At 43.1% G+C, this 19,225-nt stretch overlaps 1 protein-coding gene across 1 annotated transcript; it reads left to right on the forward strand.

The window, feature by feature from the left end:
• Positions 1-3,667: 3,667 nt before the first annotated feature.
• On the forward strand, positions 3,668-18,047 carry LOC134737512 (cytochrome P450 3A43-like). Its single transcript, XM_063646286.1, has 4 exons — positions 3,668-3,956; positions 13,434-13,527; positions 16,069-16,121; positions 17,498-18,047. Exons 1-4 carry the CDS (start codon positions 3,886-3,888, stop codon positions 17,658-17,660), a joined length of 381 nt encoding a protein of 126 aa, XP_063502356.1. The 5' UTR covers positions 3,668-3,885; the 3' UTR covers positions 17,661-18,047.
• The last annotated feature ends 1,178 nt before the right edge of the window (positions 18,048-19,225 follow it).

A 19,225-nucleotide genomic window follows, 5' to 3' on the forward strand; every position in this document is an offset into this window, starting at 1 on the left:
GAGCTGCCTGCCACTGCAGCAGCTGTAGTGTCTGACTGTGCAGTGGCCTGACCCCACATTCATTCGCACACCCCTCATGGCTCCATTCCTAACTCACCCTTGGCAGGCATGGGATCCAGGCTGGTAGTGTGGGCTGAGTGCGGCCTGCCAACCCAAGTGGGTGGAAGAAGCCCAGCAAGTCCGAGCAAAACTTGGGCAAAAGTGCCACTGGCCAGAGGTTTTAGGCCATAAAAGCAACACCTCGAGGATCCCATAACATTATTGTGATGTCTTCTCCATAATTTTTTTATCTTTTTATGGAAATTTCTTGATTAGATTACTGAATTCAGGATGGAGCTCTTAAATAGAGTGATGAAAGCTTTTTTTTTTCTTTTTTGAAATAGTCTATCTCTGTCTCCCAGGCTGGAGTGCAGTGGTGTGATGTCAGCTCACTGCAACCTCTGCCTCTCAGGCTCAAGTGATCCTCTGGATCACCTCAGCCACCCCAGTAGCTGGGATTACAGGCATGCACTACCATGCCCAGCTAATGTTTGTATTTTTAATAGACATGGGGTTTCATCATGTTGGCCAGGCCAATATTGAACTCCTGGCCTCAAGTGATTCACTTGCCTCAGCCTCCCAAAGTGCTGGGATCACAGGCGTCAGCCTCCTCACCTAGCCAAAGAAAGCATTTTAATGTTTGGCTGTACTATGAATAGTTCTGAAAAAGAAGTCAGTCTATTTTACCTGAAGATCTATCCTTTATAAACACTTTATCTAGGCTTAGATTTGTTAAAACTGAAGGTAACCTTTTGAGTGACACCAAAACCAGTAAGTTCAGGCCTGTTGATATGTGACACTGGGTAGGTTCTCCGGGGATTGGACTTTCTCAGGACTAACCAAGCCACAAGGGTTAGGAAAGCAAAAGACCCATAGGGATGGGGCTTCTTAAGAGAAACTCCCCCGAGAGCTGGACATGTGTAGAACAACAGGTGTGTTTTTCAGAAGCACCAGCTGCTCAGTCTGCAGAGCCAGCTCCAACAAGTCGGCTTATAGGGGTTTCAGGCCCATGTTCTACACTCCTGTAGCCCTTTTTATGACAGAACAACACAGAAATACAGGAACAAAGGAAAAGACTATTTCTAGAGGAAAAGGGGATCAAACAATATGAGTATTCATAAGAGAAAGTACTAGAGAGTACCCTAGAGTTGCTGCACCCAACACTAGTAACACAAATCCTTTTCTCCTATTTATTAAGATTTTGCAGAGAAGACAAAGAGCAATTCTTAACATCTGCCCAAGTGGATCTCCCAGAAAGAAAGGCCAGGAGCCTGTCTGGAAAGAAATTCTTACTTTTCTCAGCCAGACATGGTGGCGTGTGCCTGTAGTCCCAGCTACTTGGGAGGCTGAGATAGAAGGATCACTTGAGCCCAGGAGGCGGAGATTGCAGTGAGCCGAGATCACAAGACTACACTCCAGCCTGGGTAATAAAGTCAGACTCTGTCAAAAAAAGAAAAAAAGAAAAAAGAAAAGAAAAAAAAAGAAATTCTTACTTTTCTGCTGACTTACCAGTGCTTGTTCTCCCTTCACTGAGGCTTCTGAAAGAAGAGAGTGGCTTTGGTATCCTGCTCGCAGGGACAGAACTGCAGAGGCCAAGAAAAATGTTTGTCCTTTCTCCTCTGAAGGTTTGTTAAAAAAAAAAAAATCACCCACAAAGGAGATTAATGGGAGAAATAGCGTACATACTCATTCATATATTCATAGGGGAGAAATACAGATTCCCCCTCCTTGAGAAACAGTAAGTCTCAAAGAAAGAGACTTTCTTTCACTCCCTTTTATCCAGGAGTGAGAACAACTAGCTGAACAAAACTGACAGCTGTCAATCAAGTGGGAAGTCCAAAACTCATGAGAGACCCACCCAGTTTTCAATCATCATGAAGGAGCCAGGGGCTCAATGGCCCCTGCTGGTACCAAGTTGCCAGGTCCCTGCAATGTTCCAGACAAAGACAGTGATGGTAAAAAGGGAAAAGTGGAGGTAGAACACAAGTGGGGCAGCAGGAAGATATGGGACTCTCCGTTTTAGGGTATTCGAATTTTTCAGATTTTCTGAGACATGGGTTAAGTCTTCAGGTTAGTCTCCTATTAAAACACAGCCAAAGTCCCAATTGTGTTTGAAACTTTCCAAAATGCAGATTGAAAGAAAGCCTCTTACTGTCTTTGAGATGTCCAGACTCCTCTTGTCCTCATTGCATGCTTCAGAGTTCAATTTAGATGTATCTCTCACATCCATTTCTATCAAGCCTTTACCTTTAAATTTTAAACTTGAAAAACTGCCAGAGTACCTGATAGTGATTGATCAGAGACAGAGCCACTGAATTACCCGATGGCAGGCCTTAGAGACCATGGCCTTAGAACCTAGGTTATGCATAGCCCTCACCTTAGGAAGGAGTCCCTTCAAGGGCAAATAAAATGCGATAGTCCTTGCAACACTGAAGCATGGAGTATCCTGTGAAGCATGCACTTGCTTGATGCAGCATGAATGCACCCCAGGGAACATAGGCATGCCCCTCCAAGTGCAAGCATACCCCACAAGTGGGTAGCCATGGAGCCAAAAGGGCAGGCTCCCTGAAAAAAAATAAAGACCTCAAGACCTCATCCTAAATGGGAGATCTTTGATGTAAGAGGATTTACTGATTTTTCCACAAAACAGCCAGGCCAGGAAGATAACTGAGCTTAGAGGACTCTTGCTGGTGCCAATGCATTGATTAGTCCAGATGGCACAAGGGAGAGGATCTTGAGAGCCAATTTTGATCCCTTCCTCATCACCAAGAAATATCAGCAAAGATTGTGGGATCTGTGGAGGACAGAGGGAGAGCTTCATTTTCTATAAAACACAGTCTGCAGATTGAGGAGATGCAGCCTTGGAGGTGGCGAGCTATAAAGTCAAAAACCACAGAGCAGGGTAGAGGAGTCAGGGGAGTGAAGAAAAGAGTCTTGATTGGACAGCCTTTAAGCCCCAAGTCACATGTCTCTTAATCGGCTGTTCCTAGGTGGTCAGTTAGTTCACATGATCTGTTGGTGAGCAGTTGGAAAATTCCCAGGTACAGATTTTTTCAGAAAATGTTATTTGACTTGGCTACAGAAAAATAGGTTTTGCAACACTTACTAAGAACACAGAGAACATGACTGTCACCTAAACCTGCCATGGCCTCTTGGGTTTGTTTTTGCTTTTGGGGCACAGGAAGTCCTTCTTGTCAGTTTACCTGGAGGCATAATTTGACAACCTAGATAACAAAGAGAGATAGGCTTTCTAAAAAGAATTATTTTTATTTGGGAATAAAGCATTGCAATGGGAATATGCGTGCCAGGGTAAACTACGTGCTTACTCAGGTAGGTAAAGTAAGACAAAGTTTAAAAAAATAATGAGAAGGATTACATATTTGTTTTGGAATGATTATCCTTGGCTATAAAGATCAATAACAAGGCTGACATCAGTTTGAGGTTGGACAGGCAGTTGCTGGGCAGATGTTCTTGCAGAAGTATTTTTCTTTAGGTTTCTGAGAATCTATAACCTTTGGGCTTACCAATAGCAGTGACTGATTTGTTTACTGATTGTTCACAGAATAGGAAATCAAAGGATGCCAAAATAAGGACAGCCATAATTATTTGCCAATTGTCAATCTGAAAATGGTACCCAAATCCCTTCACATGAGGAGTAGCAGAAGTGGCTTTTCTACTGGCTGCAGCTGTAGACCCACCTCCTTCTCCAGCACATAAATATTGCTGTTAACATTAACTAAATCACCTCTGGGCAGAGAAACAAAGTTCTATATGCACAGCCCAGCAAAGAGCAGCACACAGCTGAAAGAAAAACTCAGAAGACAGAGCTGAAAAAGAAAACTGGTGATGGATCTCATTCCAAACTTTGCCATGGAAACATGGGTTCTCGTGGCTACCAGCCTGGTACTCCTCTATATGTGAGTAACTATGCAGGCATGTCTGCTCTTAACTCTAAGACCTGAAGTGCTAATTGGGCCCATCTTTTTCTTATTTGTTTTGAAGATAAAAGAGATAACGGAGGGGAAGTTACCTAAGTGCCAAATACTATGAACACAGAAAATATTATTAATCTGTTAGGACTCCTAATACAACATTTGAAAATGTAAAATTTAGGCTGGGCACAGTGGCTCACGCCTGTAATCTCAACACTTGGGAGGCGGAGGCAGACCAATCATGAGCTCAGGAGTTCAAGACCAGCCTGACCAACATGGTGAAACCCCTTCTCTACTAAAAATACAAAAATTAGCCAGGCATGGTGGTGCACACCTGTAATCCCAGCTACTCAGGAGGCTGAGGCAGGAGAATCACTTGAACCCAGGAGGCAGAGGTTTCAGTGAGCCGAGATTGCACCACTGCACTCCAGCGTGGGCGACAGAGCAAGACGCCATCTCAAAAAAGAAAAAATGAAACTTTGTCATACTGAGTACTTCGAACTAAAGAAGACTGAAAGACTTCACAAATGTCTTCAGAACCTCTGACCCTCTTCTGTCTACCCATCCCCCATTCTTTCCCTCCTGAAGTGCAGGGTTGCTCACGAGTTCTCTTATCTAAGGGAAGATCTTCCAAAAAGAATGCAATTGTCTTGAGCCTCTCCAAATAATCTCATCAATCAGAAAACTAACTCACAGGAAAAGAGAAAAAGTTTGGTAATACTTATTCTTTGGAGCACTGCTACCTGAGAGACTTTATCTCCATAATAAAATAACCTTTGTTCGTCATGTGTTTTTTCCCCTCACCTTCCCATAACTCGTGTCAGAAACTCCGTATCAGAAGCCACTCCCCCGTTTTTAGCTCACAATGCTATTTAAGCTTTAATCATTCAGTCCTTATTTTAGTCTCATATATTGTGGGCCTCCAGTGCATATGCATGTAAAATTTTGTATGGATTTTAACTGTAACCACCCAAGGGATTCACCTTGCCCCCTGCCTCGACAGAGCCCATTCATCAGGACAGGGGAATTGTAATAGAGAAAGAGTAATACATGCTGGCAACAAAAAGAGCCAAACTCTGTACAATACTTGAAGAGATTTATTCTGGGCCAAATATGAGTGACCATGGCCCATGACACAGCCTTCCGGAGGTCTTGAGAACATGTACCCAAGGTGGTCAGGGTGCAGCTTGGTTTTATTCTTTTAGGGAAGCATGAGATATCAAATACATTTAAAAAATACATTGGTTTGGTCCACAAAGGCAGGAAGGGTTGTGATTTTTGCAGAATTCTTTGTGATAGAGCAGACTGCAGAGAAATTGCAACAACTTAAACTCTTTCAGATCTGGCCCTAAGGAGCTATAAGAGAGAAAAAAATCTGTCAGATCACCATTGCCTACCTCTACTCCAACTGGAGTTGTTTCAAAACCAACATCTAGAAATCTTTTTATCTGGCTGCCCTGTGAACTCAGAAACTAGTCTGCTAAATGATTAACTTTTGATCTTCTTTTGCTTCGGTAGAATGACCTCTTATTAAGTACCTGTTTAACTGCACCATATACCGACCTAACTTTCATGACAGCCCACCTGCAACACCACCTTCTGAAATGAGGCACAGCTGTTTAACTGCATTGACATTGCTAGGAATGTGAGACTGGTTTATACTGGTTTAATGTGATCCCTTGCGACTCAGCTACCAATTCAATTGTCCTCTCCACAAGCACCAACTCAGCTTTAGTATGTACATTTTCTAGGGAAGTTTATGACAGGGGAAAGTTGGGGCTCCAAAAATGAAACCCCAAAATATGGCACTTAGGCATGTTGAGGACTTTGAACCAAAGGAAATTGAAAGGTCTCAGAAAGGCTTCAGAACCAAGCTAACTCTTATGTTCTCCTGTCTCCCAACTCTGCTATTTCTCCCAAAATATAGGGAGGGGCTTTCTCTGAAGTTCCCATACCTAAAGGAAGGTCATCCTAAAAAAAAGCAATGGTCTTGAGCCCCCTCCCTATAATCTCATCAAAAAGAATCTTAGCAGGGCCAGGCATGGTGGCTCACACCTGTAATTCCAGCACTTTGGGAGGCTGAGGTGGGTGGATCACCTGAGGTCAGAAGTTCAAGACCAGCCTGGTCAACATGGTGAAACCTCGTCTCTACTAAATATACAAAAATTAGCTGGATGCGGTGGCAGGTCCCTGCAATCCCAGCTACTCGGGAGGCTGAGGCAGGAGAATCACCTGAACCCTGGAGGCAGAGGTTGCAGTGAGCCAAGACTGAGCCATTGCACTCTAGCCTAGACAACAAGAGCAAAACTTCATCTAAAAAAAAAAAAAGGAATATTAGCTCACAGAAAGGGAGACTAAAGGTTGATAATACTTGTTCTTTGGAGCACTGATGCCTGACAGACATTATAATAAGATGACTTTTGTTTATCATGCTTTTTCTCCCCTCACTGTCTCATATCTTGTGTCACACACTCCCCATCAGAAGATACTACATACTACATTTTGTAGCTCAGAATGCTATTTAAGCTTCAATCATCAAGCCATTCTTTGAGTATCATATCTTTCAAGGCTCCCATGCATATGCGTGAGATAAATTTATAAGGATTATCCCCTATTAATTGATCCACTGTTAGTTCATTTCTCAGACTCAAATATCAAACCTTCATAGAGGAATGTTCTCTTGACCCTACAGATGTTACACAGATCCATCGAAGGAGTAAAGAAACATTATCCACCTCCTCTTCATTCAACTTCCAATTTCTGTTACTAAGAGTGTTTACTGACATCACTCAATCCTGGAGATGCTTTCTGATTGACTATGAGTTTTGATCTACCTAGACTAACAACCAGAATTTAGCATGGGCAGATAATGGATTATAAACAACTGGAAACCATGTGCAGTGGGAACCTCACCTCCTTCTTTAGCTCCAGGCATTTTGGGGGCAGAAGGGGGACTCTAGAGGGTCTTATCTCATTACCTTCACCTCTGCATTCTGTGTCTATGGCAAGAGATATGTAGAAAGATTGCCCATTCATGGTAGGCATAAATGGTTTCTACCCCACTCCCACCCACCCCCAGGGCATCATTTACTTAAGGCACCACAGGGCATCTCAGATTTCATGGGAGGCTCAAACTCAGCTCTTCTCGCTTTTCTGTTCCCCTGGCCTGGAAATGCCCTCTCTCCTGAAACTCAATTCCTCCACCCTGTAACATGCAGAACAATTTACTTCTTTTTTTTTTTTTTTCTTTTTTACATGAAATCTCACTCTGTTGTCCAGGCTGGAGTGCAGTGGCACTATCTCGGCTCACTGCATCACTGCAACCTCCACCTCCTGAGTTCAAGCAATTGTCCTGCCATAGCCTCCCAAGGGAGGGGATTAGAGGCATGCACCACCAAACTTGGCTAATTATTGTATTTTTAGTAGAGACAGGGGTTTCGTCTTGTTGCCCAGACTGGTCTCAAACTCCTGACCTCAGGTGATCCACCCACCTCAGCCTCCCGAAGTGCTGGAATTACAGGCATGAGCCACCGTACCCGGCCACAATTTACTTCTATATGATGAAATTTTAGAGCAGAGGAGATCTAGAGAAAATCTCAACATTGTATTCTTTTCTGTCACATTGTCCTTCCGGTCTCTGGGAGCTTAGCATCAGCATAGAGATTTCTTTCTCCCCTCATTTGAAATGTGCTAGCAGCCTGAAAAGGCAGGAGACTTTAAAGCCAATTTGGATTTTAAATATTTGCTGCCCTTTAAGTTCCAGTACCAGAAGATACATCCCTTCATTCGTGATGAGATTCTTGGCCTCATGGAGCAGGTAGTGAGGTGTTCTTTTTTTTTTTTCTTTGAGACAGAGTCTCACTCTATCACCCAGTCTGGAGTGCAGTGGTGCAATCTCAGCTCACTACAACCTCTGTCACTCAGGTTCAAGTGATTCTTCTGCCTCAGCCTCCCGAGTAGCTGGGACTACAGGCGCTTGCCACCATGCCTGGCTAATTTTTGTATTTTTAGTAGAGATCGGGTTTTGCCATCTTGGCCAGGCTCGTCTTGAACTCTTGACCTCGTGATCCACCCGCCTTGGCCTGGGATTACAGGTGTGAGCCACAGCATCTGCCTGAGAGGTTATTTTTGATGTGTGAGTAGGAAAAGATCCCCACAGAGGGAACCAAGCTAACAGCTGGGCCTGGCCAGGGTGCCACTGTGGGGTCCTTCAAACACATTCTCTTCATGCAATTTTTCAGCTTTATCACATTTTATAAGATTTATTTATTTGTACTGAATATTTAGGATCTAAGAAAAGCTAACCTACAAAGAAGAGAAATCAAGTTTCTAATTCAACTGTCTGGAATATTTTATGGTTACTTATGCTATGTAGCACAGTGAATCTTTTCTATCAACTGAAATGTTCCTGAATTTTGGAAGACCTCTCTTTCAGCTGAAAGCACATATGGGGCATTTAAAACTATTTATGCACACCATAGTCTTCAGCCACACTTTCCTAACTTACATTTATAGGGCCTACTTTGTGGCATCAGCAGCTGCATGGTTACATTGGTGGGATGCAGCCTCTCTTTTTCCTCCAGTCTTCTATCCCTCAGTAACACCAGAATGGGAAGTTCTGCAAGGATCCAGAACCTGCAATTGATGGAGTTCACACATAAGCCATCAAAGATGAGTTGCAGGCAGGCCTGCCATAAGGAGCACCAGACTTAATGGGTTTTCCTTCAGAGATAGTTGATGTACAGAAGAAGTAAACTGACTGCTGTGTGACTGATCATTTTGAGAAAAACAAAAGTGAGCATGACTGGCATTGTGCTTATCAAGTAAAGATCACCAGTGGGGGGGCCAGATTGCACAAGAGGAGGAATGGCCTTGCAATTTATTCTTTAGTCATTGGTTCCTCTGCATAGTGCCATTCAGAGAACATATAGGTCAATCACATTTACTATAGTTTATATCAATCAAATCATCTGACCACAGAGATTTGGGTGTAGCTGGAAGGTGCTCACATTTCTATGAAGCCAGTGGAAGCCTTGAATATGGTTGTCATTCCATAAAAATAAGAACACTATGATTCTTCCAAAGCTTCTCTGTGCAGGAATATTTAAGAATGGCCAGATCCTAAAACAAGGTCAGGGTTTAGAGGGAAGGAAAACCATAAACACCCCTAAGAAAACAGGAAAGAAGGTGTCAGCAAAGGGTCTCAGTGACCCTCTGTAATTCAATGGATGTAGTGATGCACAAACTCATTATCAGTTCAAAAGATGAAAAAAAAAACCTCACCTTTTTTGCCTAGTGATATGGTTTGGCTCTGTGTCCCCAGCCAAATCTCATCTTGAATTGTTATCCCTATGTGTCAAGGAAGGGACCTGGTGGGAGGAATTGGATCATAGGGGTGGTTTCACCCATGCTGTTCTCACGATAGTGAATGAGTTCTCACAAGATCTGATGGTTTTAAAGGTGTGGCACCTCGACCAAACACTGCATGTTCTCACTCATAGGTGGGAATTGAACAGTGAGAACACATGGACAGAGGAAGGGGAACATCACACACCGGGGACTGTTGTGGGGTGGGGGGAGGGGGGAGGGATAGCATTAGGAGATATACCTAATGCTAAATGATGAGTTAATGGGTGCAGCACACCAACATGGCACATCTATACTTATGTAACAAACCTGCACGTTGTGCACATGTACCCTAAAACTTAAAGTATAATAATAATAGAAAAAAATAAAACAAAACAAGAAAAAAAAAGTGCGCCACCTCTTCTCTCTCTCTCTCTCTCTGTCTGTCTGTCTTTCTCTCTCTCCTGCCTCCATGTAATACATGCTTTGCTTCCCCTTCACCTTCCACCATGATTGTAAGTCTCCTGAGGCCTCCCCAGCCATGGAGAACTGTGAGTCAATTAAGCCTCTCTTCTTTATAAATTACCCAGTATCAGGTAGTTCTTTATAGCAGTGTGAAAATGGACTAATACACCTAGAAAGAGAATTTCCAAATCAGGAAAGAATCAATTAACTAAATAGACATATGTGAATGAAATGCCCTGGAAGAATTCCAGCCTGAACCTCTTAAGGGCACTCAAATTTGGGAACATTTATTAAGCATTCACTCTAGCACTGGGATCATGCTGACTTCAGCTGCTTTTAGTTAATCATTGTGACTTTTTTGGGTCTCACAGAGGAGGCAGCAAAAAAGATGAAGATTGAAACGTAGTGGGATTTTAAGGAATCAGAGAGACTGATGGGGTTCAGGAGGATATTTATTAATTATTTAGGTGCACCAGCCCAGTCGGATTAACATCCAGAGGACTGAGCCCTGAACAAAGAGTTAAGTTACCTTTTAAGTATTTCATGGGAGTGGGGAGATCTGTGCAGAGGGAAGCATACTAGAGAAGTGAGAAACAAACACAGTTATTCAATTGAGACATGCATTACATCATTTCTTACTTTTCAAGGAAAAACATGTTTTGCGACTTGAGTTTATCTGTCTAGTGACCTTGCAGCTGCACAGCTAGGGAAACAGGGTCTTCGCAATGCCTGGGAAGGGAGGAGAGATAAGGCTCACTAGCCTCAGAAAAACAGGCAGTTAGTTTTTAAAAGACTCCAGCTCTTTCTCTTTTTCAGGGGAAGTTGGGTTTTTTTCATATACAACTAAGTTTCTTCTTACACACTCTTTAATTTCTTTTAATTCCTGTTCCATTGCCCCTTTTGGTGCCTTTTATAACAAATATGTTAATAGAAAGCACCACTCCTCCTTGGGGAGCTGAGCTTTTTCTTCTACCAGCAGCAGCTGATATCTGGTTAATGCCACAACTGCACAGTAGTGTGTCAGGCTACTATTGTCTCTATAGTTGACTGAATACTCCTAATAAACAGGGGTAAAAGTCAAGGGAGGATGAGGCAAATGCCAAAAATAAGCAAGAACCCACTAATGAGGGTTTTGAATTCTCCAAAGGCTGAGAACCATCCTCCAAATAAGGAATCCGGGGACCACCTGGACCAAGTCTGAGCTAGAACATGTGCCAACCTGCACATTCTAGCTGTGATTTTTATGACAGGTTGGCCATTATCATTGATTTCTAAGCAACAATTGGTTAAATTAAATTTTTCACATACTCTTCCTTCTGAGGCTAAGAGGTAATCTAAAGCCAGCCTATTTTGATATATAGCATTTCTCATTTGTGTTGCTTGTATTGCCAATAAATCTAGTGCCCTTGATGTTTTATTGGTTATAATTTCAAGGACTGCCTGCAACCTTATGATGCAGTTGAGCATATAGATGGGGGTACAGTACCCCCATGACCTGTCTTGCACCTAGCTGGCTGGCCTACAGTATTTAATGATTCTTTCAGGAGGCCATTTATTATCTTTCCAGTCTCCTATGTCCACATCTTTTTTGATATTTGTGTTTATTTTTGTGATTATGCCTCTCCTAGTTCTTCTTTTATTTTCATCATAAACTGGATATCCTAAGAGTTCCCCTTGCTTTAGAGGAATTAGAAAGAAGGATGGCTTGTTTCTAATACACATTCCCCTGTCCATTTAGCCGGCAGTTGCTGATATGCCCGTGCTCCACAGGTCCAATATAGGCCAGAGGGTGCTTTCTAAGCATTTGGAGCCTCTAGCTGATGGCAAGTGTGGCTTAGAGTACAGAATCAAGAGAAAGGGTTTCGATCTTGTAAGTAGAAGTTGTTCTGGGCGTTTCTTCAATAGAGTTTTGTTTTTAGTCACATCATAATACTGTTGCCCTAGGCAGGTTGTTTCTCCTACTGCCTCTGTGAAAGCCTTTCCTCATTGGGCAATACAGTACTTTCCAATTATGGAGGTTTTTAACAACCAAACACTGGCTGAGGCTGTTGGTTCACTGGTAGAGTTAAGTGAAGTGAAGTGATTTTGTGGCATTAATTTCTTTGCCTCCCATGGCCACTGGTCCCCCATATTAGTTCCTCCACATATATAGCATGAGGAAATTCCTAAGCTGCCAGCTATGTTTTCAGTTAGTTGAGCAAATAAGCTCGGGCACTGGCTGATCAAAATGCTTATAGAATGACTTATGAACCCGGAATTGCAGGGTTGGACACATCCGAGTTCTTCTAGTCTTTTTGATAATCAGTAGTGGAATTCTAAGGCCTGCTCCTTGTCTATCAACTCTTAATAGTGCTGTCTGTCCTGTAGACCAAAAAGGTAGCTCTGGCTTTAAGATAGTAAAATGTAAAGGATTGCATGTCTTTGTCTTACAATCTGGTTTGGTTGACACACTACTTAGCAGAACAGCCTTCCCTGAATATAGGTGTTGGAGCTGTGTCAGTGTAGACCATTTAATGTTACAGTCTGGGCCTCTGATTTGTCGTTCTCTGTACAGATGTTTAGGACTGCTGCTGATAAGCCTCTCGTGTCAAACCATTGCAGACTGCTTCTGGTTTTTTAGGATTATGAACATATGCAGCATGGTAGGCATCAAAATACAAGGAAATACGCCTTTTATAGGAGGGAAGGGCTTCTTTGGTTTGAGCTATAAGCTCTCCTTCTTTTTCTCCCTCTGATTTAATATGTACCTCAAGCCAGAATTCACAGGGTAAGAGCTTAGGGTCATACATACATATAGCTGATTATTTCCTGGGTCACAGACTGAATAGGTGGTCTGGTTGTATGTGCAGGTTCCTAACTTGGTTCCTGCACATTCATAGTAGTTATGGTACAGTAGAGTTTTAACTATGGTATTCCTTACCCAGGTAGTGTGTACACAGTGTGGGCATCCTTCTAGAGATTTCTCCGCTTTTAGTGTAGGCAGAAATGGTAACAACATTAGTGTATGTAATAGAAATATGCTTACACTACACATGGGCATGGCAAACCTTCCTCTGGGCATAGACATTTGCAGCATTTGCAGTAATAATGTAACAACAGAACAATCAGTACTGACAGAATTATAACTAGGCTTGTAAATTGTATCCACATTTACTTATCCGGAGATGGTACTCTTAGCTTCGGCTGTGTGTAGGCTAGTCAGCTTCTGAGATGTGACCAGAGCAGAGCTTGCAGGAATCCCCAAAGCCTCAGCCAAAATCAATTATTCAGGCCCCACCTGAGGAAAGGGAATGTCCATCCCCATTTGTGCCAGTATACCTGTCTTTGGCCAGAATAAGGCAGGAGGCAGAGTCAGGAGCACTCTGAGAGTTGGGCTTGGAAGAAAGTGAGGCTCAGTCCTTTGGATGTTCATCTGACTGGGCCAGTGTACCTAAATAATTAATAAATATCCTCCTAAACCCCATCAGTCTCTCTGATTCCTTAAAATCCTGCTATAAAATGTAATTATTGCCGTTAGAGTTTGTGTTGTTATTTATTGCCTCCATGTTACCTCCCTCCCTTGAACATTCCAGTTCCTGAGGTAATGTCTGGCCAACCCCGTATCTATAAAGTTACAATTTCTGTAACCTGGCTTTCTCTTTTATTTTATAGTTATGGGACCCATTCACATAAACTTTTTAAGAAGCTGGGAATTCCTGGGCCAACCCCTCTGCCTTTCCTGGGAACTATTTTGTTCTACCTCAGGGTAAGTGTTATTTGAGCTCCCTCTTTTGCTTCTTATCTATGCAAACCCAAGCTTAGTCCTATCAGTAAAAATGCTCCTCCTCAGGAGGACGTTCCAATGTTTTACACTTTCAGAAATGGTGTGCATGCTCCACCCAGAGCAGGGCCAGGTTTACACCAGGACTCTCATGTTAATGGTCAGGGGGTTTGGGTTTGCCTCAGTTGCACAGCACAGATATCTGGGGGATCAGCACTCGATGTTCAGGACTTGATGTTCAGACTTTGTGAACCATAAAGAGGACTTTCCTTTTGCCCTGTGCAGATTTCTGAGAAGGTACAGTTGTCCTTAGTATTAAGAGAAAAGCAGAAATGGGGAAATGGGAGCCCCGGTAGTGGCTTGTTAGCATCATGTACCAGATTCAAACTTTCCTGTTTGCAGCAAGAGCTCTAGTAACTTTTGTTTCCTTCCTCCTGGACAGCTTTGAAAACTCAGTTCATTGGCCGGGCATGGTGGCTCACACCTGTAATCCCAGCACTTTGGGAGGCCGAGGTGGGTGGATCACGAGGTCAGGAGATCAAGACCATCCTGGCTAACACGGTGAAACCCCATCTCTGCTAAAAATACAAAAAAAAAAAAAAATTAGCCGGGTGCGGTGGTGGGCGCCTGTAGTCCCAGCTACTGGGGAGGCTGAGGCAGGACAATGGCATGAACCTGGGAGGTGGAGCTTGCAGTGAGCCGAGATAGCGCCACTGCACTCTGGCCTGGGTGAAAGAGCAAGACTCTGTCTAAAAAAAAAAAAAAAAAAAGAAAATTCAGTTCACTAGGCAGCTATTTACCGCTGGATAATTCGCACATACTTGAATTCTCTCAAGAACTGTTAAATTCTCTGCAGGTAGTTCCAAAGTTGTGTTCCAGCTTCTTCTCCCCATGATGTATTTTACAGATTTGAGAGGAAGAACAAGAAGGTTCTGCTTTCCTGCTGCTTTTCTTCAAAGGCAGCACCCTATGAGTGAGCCTGAGCAGGGAGTGCTTATAATGAAGACAATATGGTGGCTGTCCATCAACTTCAGATATTTAACCACAAAATGAGTTCTGTTTTTTTTTTAAAGAAAGGCATAATTACTTAACCAAATAACTAGAAAGGGGATAATTTGACAAACTTATTCAAAATTTAATTATCTAAACAGGAGGTAATATGTGTCTCATAGTCTACGAATTTTGACTGAGCCTTGTGGCTACCCTGGTCTGATGCTCCACCAAGGGCCTGGGGCCATGGTGGAAAGTCACAAGTGCATGTCCACATGGCCAGTAAGAAAGCCTGTGTACAGGTTTCTCTCTGACTCAGGTTTTCTGTCTTACAGACCTGAGGCTTGTTTTTCAGATTCTAATTCTCCCAACTGAGGCCTTCATTGCGAAATTACCACTTAAGAATTTCATCCGTTTTTATCCTCCGAGAAAGCAATAATTTTCTCTTCATATTCCCAGATCAATGCTTTAGTAAATCCACATTTCCCGGGCCATATGTTGCCTAGTTAGAACATCAAAACTGAAACGTGGAAGCAGGAAGCTTTGTTTTTAAGTGTCAGAAGTGAAAACTCTGAGTGAGTATTGTAATGTGCTGTGTCTGACATCTAGAGGTGGCATTTCCCACACTTATTATGTGTTAAGCTGGAAAACTGGAAAGTGAGTCCACTCTGTCATTTGCCCACTCACTCGTTTTCTCGCTCAACAAAATGCCTTGGACTTTTATTTAAATCTGCTAGACTAAAAGTGGTCCCTGATGGTTTTGACTATCTAATTCAGCTAGAATTCTAGAGAGAACACAAGAGATAAATGAAAAGGATGCTGAACGAGGAGATAAAAGATTGCACATTCCCTTGAGACACTAACTCACTTTCCCTCAGCCTGAGTTTCTTCATGTTCCCATGGTGGTGATAATTCAGGGGTTTATGAGATTGCAGAGACGACATATGCAGAAATGAAAACACATCAGAAAGACAATGAGTTGCTTAGTGTTCATAGACAAAAGTAAGTCATTCAATATCTACACTAGTTAGAGAAAATTTTAAAGTGACTTTAAATTCTCCATTTCAAATATCTTCTCTATTTTCTCTCCTTTTCCTTAAGAGGTCTCTGAATAAGATTCCCGGCCGGGCGTAGTGGCTCACGCCTGTAATCCCAGCACTTTGGGAGGCCAAGGCAGGAGGATCACCTAAGGTCAGGAGTTTGAGACCAGCTTTGCCAACATGGTGAAACCCTATTTCTACTAAATATACAAAAATTAGCTGGGCGTGGTGGCGGGCCCCTGTAATCCCAGCTACCTGGGAGGCTGAGGCAGGAGAAGAGCTTGAACCCAGATGGCGGAGGCTTCAATGAGCCAAGATCACACCATTGCACTCCAGCCTGGGCAGCAGAAAAAAAAAAAAAAACAGACTCCCTCTAACTGCCAGTAAATGGTAGCAAGCCTAACGTCATTGGATTTTACTTTTTTGCCCTGGTTAAATGTAGCATTCAGTATACATTTGAAATAATAATTGAATTGTATTTTGTTTCTTCTGCCAGGGTCTTTGGAAATTTGACAGAGAATGTAATGAAAAATATGGAGAAATGTGGGGGTGAGTATTCTGGAAACTTGCATTGGATAGAGCTGTTGCTATGTTGAGTTATTTTACTGCAGAGAGAACAATCTCAGCCCAGAGTTTGTTTGGATAAAGCTCTTGTCAACCTAAGTAACAAACAGAGAGGCTATCTAAAAGAAAAAGATGATCTGGGAATTGAGCATTGCAAGGGGAATATGCGTGTCATAGGAAACTCCATGCATATTTGGTATGTGAACAAAAATAAAATCTTTGAGACCCTAAACTCACTATGCCAAAGGGAAAATTGAGCTTGAGAATTAAGTCATACATTACTGCCTTCCTTTTTTCCCCAGACAGATAGCTGTAATTTCACAACCCTGGGTAATAGCTTCATACATAAGCCACATTCCGACAACAATAGCAATGCGGCATCATTCATCTGGGGTAATACTCGATGTTTGTTGTCCCACAGATGTAGGGGGTCTCCCTACAGCGGACACACAAGAAGTAAGATTAAGAGCAGAAGTTGGGCCAGGCGCGGTAGCTCACGCCTGTAATCCCAGCACTTTGGGAGGCCGAGACAGGCGGATCACGAGGTCAGGAGATCGAGACCACCCTGGCTAACACGGTGAAACCCCGTCTCTACTGAAAACACAAAAAATTAGCCGGGCGAGGTGGCGGGCGCCTGTAGTCCCAGCTACGCTGGAGGCTGAGCCAGGAGAATGGCGTGAACTCCGGGGGGCGGGGCCTGCAGTGAGCCGAGATCAGGCCACTGCACTTCAGCCTGGGTGACAGAGCAAGACTCCGTCTCAAAAAAAAAAAAAAAAAAAAAAAAAAAGAGCAGAAGTTGAATAGGTGAAAGAAAGAGAAAAGCTCTCTCCTGCAGAGAGAGGGGGTCCCCAGTGGGTCTTCTCATCTGCGATAAAGTGCAGGAGGTTTTATAGATGAGCTTGAGGAGGCAGTGTCTGATTTACATAGGGCACGAAAGATTGGTTGGACCAGTTGCGCCATTTGCACAGCACATAAAAAACTGGTTAGGACTAGGTGTACTGTTTGCATAACACGTGAAGAAGTTGTCTGCCCCACCCTAATCTTTAATTATGCAGATGGGTTCTCTACCTGGCTGGCACTATGTTGCCTGCTTTTTTACTGTAAATTGGGTGACAAAGATAAGGGAAGATAGGGCCTCCATGTTGAGCATAACCAGCTTCCAAGGTAGCCCTTTTCTATTGGCACAGCTGCCAGCATTTACCCGTGCAAGCTTCCAGCTTGCTTATCGATATCTGCAGCTTGATTTTTTCAGGCTGCTCTGTTAGAAAAGAAATGATTTGGGGGGGCTGCTTTTCGTTACAAGGGAAGCCTTGCTGAGGACCCTTTTGCCCTCACTATCTGCCTAAATAATTTTTTTCTAGCTCCTATATCAATAGAAGGCTACATATCTTTCTGGATGGTTTCCCTCACAAGTTGCTCACATGGAATTCTACACATCTGCCCTATAAACCAGCCCTATCATTGAGTTCTGTTGACTCACACCTTGATCATGTAAATTACCAGCTTATCAGAGGTACAGAATAAGGACAAGACCAGAAATCATCCCTCCACCTACCTTGAGATGAATATGTAACTGACTTTTCCTCTACTCTTTCTTTTCACATGTATATCTCATGTAAAATGTAGATTTTCTGAGTACAACATGAATGCATAATTGATTTTTTCCTCTACTCTGTCTTTTCACATGTAAAATGCAGATTTGATGAGAGCTAATTGGTGCCTTACAGAAATGTAATCATTTACCACACTGCCTACTCTTTCCCCCCTTTTTTCCTTCCTGCTGGTTCTTTCCTCTTTAAATTTGCAAGTTTCCAAATCGCTCTTTGGAAAAACACAGGTCACAGGCACCCCTGTGGCTCATGTGTTTCCAGGTGTACCCTCAAGCTTTGACTCAATAAACCTCTATCAATCAAGACACCTGCCTCAGTCACTTTTTGGTTAACACCTTGGTGACCACAATGGGATTCACTGAGTGCAGTTTGGCCCTCAGCCTGCAGAAATTTTCCCATCAGTGTGATAGAACCATCTAGAGCTTTTTATCACTCTAACCAATTGGCTCATGTGCTGAGGTCTGGGAGCTTCTCCTTCTACAGATCCTTGATCTCCCACAAAATGTTGCTTGAGACTTGAATTTTCTTCTGCCATAGAGGTCATTTCTGGGAGTGTTTACTTACTTCCTACAAGGAAGGTGAGTTTTCTGCTTCCATAATGTTGAACAGTTTTTAGCTTGAGATCCATCTCCACGTAAGGAGCTGATGTGGCTTTTGATTTTGGAATTTGGTAGCTGAGGGTCAAGGTTTATTGTCAGCTAGCTATAACTTCCCCTTATGCTTGGAGATCTTGACCCTATGTAAATTGTGTGATAACTTTCTGTTTTGAGTTTCAATCTACCTTCCACTGGGTTTTACCAACTCGTGGCCCCCTCTAATGTTTACTGGAATTCCCACAGCTACAAAGTTTCAATTTACCCCTCTAGAAACCCCAGCCAGTTAAGAAAAATCAATATGCGACCCAAAATATATTTCTTTGACACTTTTCTTTTTTGAGATGGAGTCTTGCTCTTGTCACCCAGGCTGGAGTGCAATGGGGCAATCTCAGCTTACTAAAACCTCCGCCTCCTGGGGTCAAGCAATTCCCCTGCTTCAGCCTCCTGAGTAGCTGGGATTATAGGCACTCACTACCACGCCCAGCTAATTTTTGTATTTTTAGTAGAGACAGGGTTTCACCACGTTTGCCAGCTGGTCTCAAACTCCTGACCTCAGGTGATGTGCCCGCCTTGGCCTCCCAAAGTGCTGGCATTACAGGCATGAGCCACTGCACCCAGCTTACACATTTTTTTTTAATTGCGATGGAGTCTCACTCTGTTACCCAGGTTGGTGCAGTGGCACCATCTTGGCTCACTGTAGCCTCTGCCTCCCAGGCTCCAGTGATCCTCCCCCCTCAGCCTCCCAACTTTGACACATTTTAATGTGGACTTACCAGAACTTTCCTTGTCTGAATCTAGGGAAGAGTAGAAAAGGATCTGACACATACTCTGAGGGCTACTATCTATGAGGTTTTATTTGCATAACAAAGCCACCTTCCCAGCC

This window comes from Symphalangus syndactylus, chromosome 9 (assembly GCF_028878055.3).
Source record: "Symphalangus syndactylus isolate Jambi chromosome 9, NHGRI_mSymSyn1-v2.1_pri, whole genome shotgun sequence".
Classification (NCBI taxonomy): domain Eukaryota; kingdom Metazoa; phylum Chordata; class Mammalia; order Primates; family Hylobatidae; genus Symphalangus; species Symphalangus syndactylus.